This window comes from Lactuca serriola, chromosome 9 (genome assembly GCF_051521515.1).
Source record: "Lactuca serriola cultivar US96UC23 chromosome 9, Lser_US96UC23_V15, whole genome shotgun sequence".
Classification (NCBI taxonomy): Eukaryota; Viridiplantae; Streptophyta; class Magnoliopsida; order Asterales; family Asteraceae; genus Lactuca; species Lactuca serriola.
Genome location: NC_136416.1, coordinates 119,587,747 through 119,598,456, shown reverse-complemented (window position 1 = coordinate 119,598,456; position 10,710 = coordinate 119,587,747). Strand labels below are relative to the sequence as shown.

Genomic DNA, 10,710 nt, shown 5'->3' with positions numbered 1-10,710 from the left:
CCATGTTTATGCCTTTCTCGCTAACCACGTGACCAAGGAAAGTTACCTTTCGGACCCAGAATTCGCAGTTAGAGAATTTCGCATATAGTTTCTCCGCCCTTAGTGTTTCTAACACTAACCTCAAGTGCTGTCTATGATCTTCCTCACTTTGAGAGTAGACAAGTATATCATCAATGAACACTATCATGAACTTGTCTAGAAAAGGCCGACACACCCGATTCATCAGATCCATGAATACCGTTGGTGCGTTGGTTAGACCAAAGGGCATTACTACAAACTCGTCGTGACCATATCGAATCTGAAATGCTGTCTTAGGAACATCACTTTCATGGAGTCGTAGCTGATGGTATCCTAATCTTAGGTCTATTTTCGAGAAGTAGCCGACTCCTTGAAGTAGATCGAAGAGGTCGTCGATTCTGGGTAAGGGGATAACGGTTTTTGATGGTAAGCTTGTTCAGTTCGTGATAATCTATGTGCATCCGAAGGGATCCATCTTTCTTTTTCACAAACACGACCTTCGCTCCCCAAGGTGAGGAACTTGGTCTGATAAATCCCTTGCTAAGAAGTTCATTGAGTTGGCTGGATAACTCTTGCATTTCTGTCGATGCTAGGCGGTATGGGGTTTTAGCTAAGGGGTTAGCTTTGGGGATTAAGTCGATTCAGAACTCGACTTGGCGCTCGGGAGGGATTCCGGGAAGATGTTTGGGAAAGGCATCCAGAAAGTTGCAGGCTTTGGGGATGCTTTCGAGGTCTTTAACTTTTTTCTTGTCATTAAAGACATGTGCTAGGAATGCATGGCATTCCTTTTGCAGATATTTCTAGGCTTGGATGCATGAAATGATACGAAGTTTTGAGCTGATTTTATCACCATCAATTATGAGGGCTTCACCCGAGGGTAGATTGAGACGGATGGCTTTTTCATAGCAAAGGATATCAGTACGATTGGGGCTTAACCAATCCATGCCGATGATGACGTCGAAGCTTTTTATGGAAACTGGCATAAGGTTGATCGAGAAGGAATGATCATTTAAAGTAAGGGTACAGCCTATGAATATGTCATTAGTGCTCTCTTTCTTTCCATTAGCCATCTCGACGGTAAATGTTTCGGTTAAAGGATGGGATTGATGCTTGAGTAGATGTTTAAATGCATGACTAACAAAACTTCTCTCCGCACCGGAATCGAAAAGAATGCATGCATAAGAGTTGTGAAGGAGGAACGTACCTGTAACAACAGTGGAATCAACAACTGCCACCTCTTGTCCCATCGCTAGCACTCTCCATGTGTTTCCAGCTATTGTTGCCTTGGGACAATTTCTCTTGTAGTGCCCGAATTCCCCACAACCATAACAGACTTGACCAACGCCTGCTCCAGGAGCATGATTCGTTGGTTGATGATAGCTAATTTTATTTCCTTATTTTTATTAGTTTATTTTAGATTTTTAGATCTTTTTATCCTTAATGCATTGTATTTTATTTATTTTTCTTTAGTATGGATCGTACCGGGTGGTTGTTATGTTGCATGAGATATTTTGTAGGTTTTTCGGTGCTTGTTGCGGTTGCGGGTTGATTGGAGACGGGCTTAGTGGGCTCCCGAGGCATTATTGGGCTTGGCGGAATCAAAGAGGAAGAATTGGGCTTTGAAAGTTATTGGCTTGGATTATTTGGGCTTGTGAAGATGGATCATAAAATTCAAATTTTGGGCTTGGAGCATCCATTTGGTGGCTAAATGATGATTGGTGCATTTCAAATCACATGGACAAGGAGGGGGACCAAAGGAATCTTTGGTAGTGGAAGGGTGGAGTGGCTTGGTGGACCAATAGCATTACAGCAACATTTGCATGGGTGGAATTTTCGTGGTGCGGGTACCCGCGCAACTGCCCAGTTTGGGCATTTTGGTCATTTGGCTTGCCATAACCTTTGGGGATCAGATCTAGAGGCTAATTCACGATTTTCCACCATTGGAGACCTACAAGAGGCGAATTTGGGAGCTAGAAATCATTTCCTTTCATCTTTCCAAATCTTAGGTAGTTTCTTTATGCAATTAGATTATTGTTCTTGTTACTTTGTTGCCATGAGTGGCTAATACTCTCATTTGGTTGACTTTGGCTGAAAACCAATGAATGTTTGTGGGTTTTGAAGGATTTAGATTGATTATCAATTTATTCCATGTTTATGATTCTAGTTTGCAATTCTTATGCTTATTTGATGCTTTGATCATGAGCTTAGTATTTCATTGAGCAATAGTTGATTTATTTCATTGATTTTGCATTAGATCATTGAATTTATCTAGAACAAAGGCTTTATGATGGTAGAAATCATCTCTAGCTTATGAATCATATCTCCTCTATGGATGTGTAAGCATTTGACATCCTCTAGGAATTGGGGATTCCTTCATTCTTAAGGCTAATTGATTTCTTGGGATTGATTGCTTCAATTGACCCTTGATATTAATTAAGAAGGTGTGTTGTGGGCTTCCCCAACCTTCATACTACCTATGAGGAATCTTGGCATATCTTGCTTCATGATTTCTATAACCAATTTGGGATGAAGGATAAGCTTTGTATTAGATCCTAATGATAAACACACAAATGTTCATTGTGTTGAATTGCCTTAGTTAACCAATTATTCCCAACCTTTGAGCATCTCATCAACTTGCTTAATTTCAAGGTTTTTAGTTATTCAAGTATTTTAATTTTCAAGTAATCAAAAACCCCCCTTTTTAGTTTAATTGTAGTTAATTAGTTTAATTTCACTAGTTCTATTGAATTGCATTGGTGATTGAATACAACCATTTCCCCGAGGATCGATACCCCTTTTTACCATTATATTACGTTTATTTAGCAATCAAAGGGTGTAATTTGCTTGGTGGGCTTGACATCCCATCAAGTTTTGGCGCCGTTGCCGGGGAAATTGGTTATTGTTATTTGATTGTTTATGCCTAGGTCTACAAGAACCGGTGAACTACTTTACAATCCGGAAATTGAAAGAGAAGCAAAAAGGTTGAAAAAGTTAGCCAAACAAGCAAAGCAACAACAACTAGTTCAAGCTTCTTCCTCTTCTCCACTAATCAACATAGAAGATCAAGTTCATACTTCAAGTGATACCGACACCAAGCCGAATTCTCCAATTGTTGGTCATTCCTTTGAAGACATTCCGTTTGAAAACCAAATAGCCATGAATCACACTCCACCTCACAATCCCAACCCAAACCCAATCAATCAAGATGCCAATACCCCACCCCATCAACCAAGACAACCACCACAAGAACCTCTTATTGATATGCCACCTTGGAATCAAGCCCCTCCTCAAAACCAACCCAATTATCAACCACCACCACAACTACAAAACCAACACTTCCACCAAAACAACCAACCTCAAAACAATGTTTTTCAACTTCAACAAGTACATTACCCAAATCAACCCAATTACCAACACCCTCCAATGTACCAAAACCTAATGTACCCACAACAACAACCTCCTTACAACCAATACCCTAACTACCAACCTCATCCACCACCAATCTACAATCCCCAACAATACCCATATCCACCTTATCATCAACCACCCAATTACTTGCAACAAAATACCAAAAACCCCAATCCACCCAATCCCCCTCAAGAGTTGACACTTAGACAAATGATGGAAACGATGTTACTCATACACCTCTTGCTATTGTTTATCCCGTAAACCGCCGAGGGATTGAATTGAAGTCAAGTTTCATCCATCAACTTACCAAGTTCCATGGTTTGGATAGAGAAGACCCTCAAAAGCATTTGAAGTCCTTTCATATGATATGTGTTAGCATGTTGCCCGACAATGTGACATTGGATGATTTCAAGTTAACCGCATTCCCGCTCACCTTGGAAGACAAAGCTAGAGAGTGGTTATTCAACTTACCACCGGGATCTATTCACACATGGGGAGAGTTACTCAAGGCCTTCAATAGCAAATTCTATCCCACCTCCCGGATATCAAGCCAACGAAGTGACATTTTGGGGATTCGTCAAGGGGAAAAATGAAACATTTCATGATTTTTGGGAGCGCTTCAATAATTTGTGTACAAGTTGTCCTCAACACAATATACCCGAACAACTACTTCTTCAACAATTTTACGAGGGTATGAATGAAAAAGATCGGAGGATGATTGATGCTTCAAGTGGTGGTGACATCTTCAACAAAACCCCTCACGAGATCCGATTACTTTTTGGTACCATTTCTCAAAATCAAAGGAACTTTGGAACCCAAAATGAAATGAAGAGAAATTCTCCACAAGTGGTTGGTGAAGTTAGCAACACTCAACACTTGGAATCAAAGCTCTTGGATTTGACTAATGTGCTAATTCAAATGGTGGTGGGAAGTGGTCAACAATTGATGGTGTGTGGCATTTGTGCAATGACGGGGCATTATACGGATAAGTGTCCCTCACTTAGTAACGATCCGGAAGATGTGAATGCAATGGGAGGATATCAAGGTCAACCAAGACCCGCGGGATTTCAAAACAATTTCAACCCAAATTGGAGGAATAACCCAAACAACCCATACCCACCAAAGCAAATTCCACCAAACATTTTGATGAGCCCTCAACATCCACAATACCCCTCCCAAAAACCTCCATATCCACAAACTTCTTTTAACCCTCCAAATTACCAACAACTTCAACAACAAGGCCAATCAAGTGGTACCCATCAAATGAGCCTTCAAGAACTTGTTACTTCTCTTGCTCAAAGTCAAACCCAATTTCAACAAGAGACCAAGAACACTTTCTCAAACATTCAAGCACAAATCGGAGACTTGGCCACCGCTATCAACAAGATAGAACAAAGGGGTAGACTTCCATCTCAAATCGAGAAGAACCCCAATGTGAGTGCAATAACTTTGAGAAGTGGCAAAACACTTGGAGAAAGCAACCCTAAAAGAGTTTCTAGAGAAGAAGAAGATGAGGTTATTGTTGTTGAGCCTTCGAAGGTTGAAGCTACTACAAAGGAACCGGTTGTGCCAAACGTTGATCCACCCGACTCTTCCAACAAACCCATCAAACCATTGGTCATACCACCTCCCTTCCCTTCCCGGTTAGCCTTTTCCAAGAAGATAGAGGAAGAAAATGAATTATTTGAAACTTTTCGCAAGGTCCAAATCAACATTACACTATTGAATGCTATTAAGCAAATTCCAAGTTATGCAAAATTCCTCAAGGATTTATGCACCAAAAAGAGAAAACTCAAGGCAAATGAAAAGATTCAAGTCAATGCAAATGTGTCTGCAGTTATCCAAAATAAGTTACCTCCCAAATGCAAGGATCCAGGAATTTTTTCTATCCCTTGTACCATTGGTGATTTGCATGTCGAAAGTGCTATGTTAGATCTTGGAGCCTCGATCAATGTGATGCGATATTCGGGTTTTCAATCTCTCAATGTTGGACCTTTGGAAGAAACGGGAGTCATCATTCAATTAGCAGACAAGTCAAGTGTGTCTCCAAGAGGAGTGTTGGAGGATGTGTTAGTACAAGTTAATCAACTTGTTTTTCCGACGGATTTGTATGTCATTGATCTTGAAGAGAAGACTCCTTCCAAATCATCTATGATCCTCCTTGGAAGACCTTTCATGCATACCGCTCACACAATCATTGATGTCCATAAAGGAAAGATAACTATGGAGTTTGATGGAGAAACCATTCACTTCAACGTCTTTGAAGGAATGAGGTACCCTAGTAACATTTCTCCATTGTATCGGGTTGATGTGATTGAGCCAATAAACAGGATAAACCCTAATGTATGCACAGACAAGATAATCATGGAAGATGATTATAATCCTAAGAGGGAACCTCAAAGAAGATTGGATCCTCCAATGATGGAAGTGGTCAAGAAGAAGATAATTAAAAGGTTCAAAAGGTGCAAAGAGAAGAAAAAGGCGTTGCATGACAAGCACATAACCCAAAAACACTTTATTCTGGGTCAAAAAGTTCTTCTTTATCATTCACACTTAAAGCTATTCCCGGGAAAATTGCGATCTCGATGGCATGGACCTTTTAGTGTTATAAAAGTGTTTGATCCTAGTGTGGTTGAAATCAAGAGTTTGGAAACAAACCAAATCTTCAAAGTGAATGGGCACCATTTGAAACTATTTTATGAAGGCTTTGGCACGGGAGAATTCGACAACGTAACAATGGAAACACCGATTTATGAAGGTTGACGGAAGCGAGGCTATGTCTTGGCAAAGACGTTAAATAAATGCATTGTGAATAAATAATCTCCGCTTGAAGTTTTGGGTGTTTCTAAACTTGAAGTTGGCCTAAAAATAAGCATATAGAAGTCTTCTAGTGATTTTGGTGAAGTTTGAAAAATTCCAAAATTTTGACTTTTGCGTGGGTGCCCGCGCAGACTTTGCGCGACCGACCCCAGCCGCGCAGGTCCCGAGTTCCAAATTACACCAACATGGGGTGCTCTCTGATTGCTGCACGCGGGTGCCCGCACAGCCGTTGCGCGACCGACCCCCAACCGCGCAGATTCCGAGTTCCAAATCACCCCAACATGGGATGTATTCTGACATGTGTGCGCGGCTGCCCCCCACCCGCGTAAAGTTTGCGAGGGTACCCACGCAAATATGTTATTTCATAAGAAAATTTCGAGCCATTTCATATGCGTCCTTTGTGTGACCAAGCTTTCATCCATGTGTATTTAGGCGGCCAAGAACTCCATCGAAGCATCATTATGCGACCCATGTGTTGCTTCCATTCCGTCCTCGCAGGCCTCCTCCACCTTGATCCCGGTATGATCCTTCCTTACTCTCATCCTAAGCATTGAGGACAATGCTTAATTTTAAGCTTGGGGTGAGGTATTTCTTATCTTTTGTTTTTATTGCATTTAGGTTATATATAGTTGCATTTAGAGTAAGTCATTTAGGTCATTCATAAAAATTGCATAAAAAAATTCAAAAAAAAAATTGCATATTTTGTTTCTTTCTTTTCTAATTTTCATACTTTTTAGATGCATTCTAGTTTAAGTTCATGCATTTTTGTTCTCTCTTGTCTTCTCATCCCTACATGTACCATAGCGCCGAGTCATAAGTATTGAATCATAGATTGGTCCCGGGTCTTGATATGGAATTCCTTGTATTTAATGAATGGGACACGTTTTGAGCCTCACAGACCACTTTGAGACCGCTTGTGTGGGGGTCAGATGCAGGTAGCTTGATTGGGTCTAGGTGCGGAGGGATGTGGTTGGTCATGCCAATGTGTGCGAGCAAAGACTAGCCCGGTAAGGTATTTTGAAGACATTGAAGATATTGAAGACTCGCATCTTGGTTTTGGAGGGAGTACCCCTTAGTACTCCCGAGTCTCGTCCGAGCCTTGCTTAGTTAGATTCTCACCGCCTTTTTAGGATAGGTTATCATTTTTCTAGGGGTCTAGAGTAGATAGTTAGATAGATTTTGTTTATCACACCTTGCATTGAGGTGCTTGATGAACTTTGAAGTGGGTCCCCCAATTCACATCTTTTGGGACCAAGTCTTTTCGGTAACACCCATTTTGAGTCATTCCCCACCCTTTTTAGTTGATCTTGGCATATTGTCAATGATCATTAGGTGTTCATATTAGCCTCTATCTATCACTCAATTTTCACTATTGGAGTCCTATGTTACTTGGTGAAATTCCTTAGACCTTCCAAGAAGCAACACAAAGAATGAAGAAATTTGAAAAAGTGAAGAAAATAAGTGCCTATTAAAGATGATTCAAGAAAAGAAACAAAAACAAAGAAGAAAAATGAAGAAAAAAGAGCAACACAAAAAGAAGAACAAGATTCCAAGTTCAAGACTTATGTTATATATCTAGTTTGCAAAAAAAAAAACCAAAAAAAAAATTGAAAAAAAAAAGTGCCAAGCAGTGAATGTGATTGAAGACCCAATAACAGAAGTTCAAGATTGAAGATTTAGGTTGTTAGGTTTAGATTTAGGTAAGTAGAGTTTTTATTATTCTATTTTATTTTTGATTTTTGGTGAGAAAAGGCCCCGACGATGAGACGGTAGACTGTAAAGGACAGTACAAGGGAGAAGCCTCTGAAACTGGTTGTTTGCCCGGAGGCCGTGCTGCAAAACCCTATTTCGTTATTATACACTTTGGCCTGACAAATGTAGGAATCATAGTGTGTGAAGAGGCTCCTTTCCTTCGTGCACTATGGTCTACATTGGTGATTTAAAGTGCCCCCACTGGGCGCATCTCTGTTTCCTTTGTCTTGCACACCGCGACCGCATCCAGCCGTGATCTATTCGCCCATCAAGTGGTTGAGAATGTGGTTTATGGTTCTAAAGCGGGGAACATTTTGAAGATGCGTAGGTTCCATTGAAGGACTAATTCTGACCATGTTGACTGATGTTGACCAAGTTCTATGGTATCTTTCTTTTTCCTTTTTAGATAGTTCATCCCGAGCTCATTTTTAGTCTTGTTCTAACTTGAGGACAAGTTAGGTTTAAGCTTGGGGCGATTTGATAGCTTATTTTATTTCCTTATTTTTATTAGTTTATTTTAGATTTTTAGATCTTTTTATCATTAATGCATTGTATTTTATTTATTTTTCTTTAGTATGGATCGTACCGGGTGGTTGTTATGTTGCATGAGATATTTTGTAGGTTTTTCGGTGCTTGTTGCGGTTGCGGGTTGATTGGAGACGGGCTTAGTGGGCTCCCGAGGCATTATTGGGCTTGGCGGAATCAAAGAGGAAGAATTGGGCTTTGAAAGTTATTGGCTTGGATTATTTGGGCTTGTGAAGATGGATCATAAAATTCAAATTTTGGGCTTGGAGCATCCATTTGGTAGCTAAATGATGATTGGTGCATTTCAAATCACATGGACAAGGAGGGGGGACCAAAGGAATCTTTGGTAGTGGAAGGGTGGAGTGGCTTGGTGGACCAATAGCATTACAACAACATTTGCGCGGGTGGAATTTTCATCGCACGGGTACCCGCGCAACTGCCCAGTTTGGGCATTTTGGTCATTTGGCTTGCCATAACCTTTGGGGATCAGATCTAGAGGCTAATTCATGATTTTCCACCATTGGAGACCTGCAAGAGGCGAATTTCGGAGCTAGAAATCATTTCCTTTCATCTTTCCAAATCTTAAGTAGTTTCTTTATGCAATTAGATTATTGTTCTTGTTACTTTGTTGCCATGAGTGGCTAATACTCTCATTTGGTTGACTTTGGCTGAAAACCAATGAATGTTTGTGGGTTTTGAAGGATTTATGTTGATTATCAATTTATTCCATGTTTATGATTCTAGTTTGCAATTCTTATGCTTATTTGATGCTTTGATCATGAGCTTAGTATTTCATTGAGCAATAGTTGATTTATTTCATTGATTTTGCATTAGATCATTGAATTTATCTAGAACAAAGGCTTTATGATGGTAGAAATCATCTCTAGCTTATGAATCATATCTCCTTTATGGATGTGTAAGCATTTGACATCCTCTAGGATTGGGGATTCCTTCATTCTTAAGGCTAATTGATTTCTTGGGATTGATTGCTTCAATTGACCCTTGATATTAATTAAGAAGGTGTGTTGTGGGCTTCCCCAACCTCCATACTACCTATGAGGAATCTTGGCATATCATGCTTCATGATTGCTATAACCAATTTGGGATGAAGGATAAGCTTTGTATTAGATCCTAATGATAAATACACAAATGTTCATTGTGTTGAATTGCCTTAGTTAACCAATTATTCCCAACCTTTGAGCATCTCATCAACTTGCTTAATTTCAAGGTTTTTAGTTATTCAAGTATTTTAATTTTCAAGTAATCAAAAACCCCCCTTTTTAGTTTAATTGTAGTTAATTAGTTTAATTTCACTAGTTCTATTGAATTGCATTGATGATTGAATACAACCATTTCCCGAGGATCGATACCCCTTTTTACCATTATATTACGTTTATTTAGCAATCAAAGGGTGTAATTTGCTTGGTGGGCTTGACATCCCATCAGTTGAACTGGTGTCTTGCAAACCCGAGTTGTGTGCCCCTTCTTGCGACAGCTGTTGCACAACATTTCACGGCATGGTCTGTGATGATGATAGGGTCACTTGTCGCACCAAGGAAGGGTACCAGCATATCTATTGGTAGGTGCTTGAGTTGCAGGAACAGCGGTAGGAGTGGTAGCAACATGAACTACCACCACTTGCTATTTCTTGGAGGGCTCATGCGAAGACTGGCCCTTTCGCTTGTTCCAAAACTTTTTCTTCCCACCACTAGAATTTGGTGGTTCGGGAGTGGTTGCCACTTCATCAAGATCAACCCCGTGATCTATTAGGGTCTGTGCCAGGCACTTGCCGCTGTCAAAAGTGGAAGGCTTAGTAGCCAAGACATTTCCTTGAGTTGGGGCGTCAATCCCCAAATGTACCTCTCTATTTTCTTTCTTTTCGAGGTGAAAATTCTTGGACAGAGAAGAGCCAGATCGCAGGATCTAGCTGTATAGGTGGCAATGTCGGAACCCTTCATTTTCAGATTCCAAAGCTCCTGTTCCAACTACTGCATCTCGCCCCTTGGGCAATAATCAACGGGCATGTGTTCCTTTAAACTCTCCCAACCCATGGTGTTTTCCACTGGCTGGGTTAGGGATTTGACTCGACCATTCCACAAGGTCAATGCTTAATCGGTGAAGGTGCAAGCTGCAAACTTCACCTTGCTGACCTCAGAACAAGCAAAAATATCGAAAATTGATTCGATC

The 10,710-nt window shown here is 40.4% G+C and overlaps 1 protein-coding gene across 1 annotated transcript; it reads left to right on the top strand.

The window, feature by feature from the left end:
* The first annotated feature begins 4,572 nt into the window (after positions 1-4,572).
* On the top strand, positions 4,573-6,189 carry LOC145076064 (uncharacterized). Its single transcript, XM_079022074.1, has one exon. The coding sequence runs from the start codon at positions 4,573-4,575 to the stop codon at positions 6,187-6,189; it is 1,617 nt and encodes a 538-aa protein (XP_078878200.1).
* The last annotated feature ends 4,521 nt before the right edge of the window (positions 6,190-10,710 follow it).

Bases quoted from the DNA above. Each gene is read 5' to 3' on its own strand.
- LOC145076064 (XM_079022074.1), top strand. From the start codon at position 4,573: ATGAGCCCTCAACATCCACAATACCCCTCCCAAAAACCTCCATATCCA.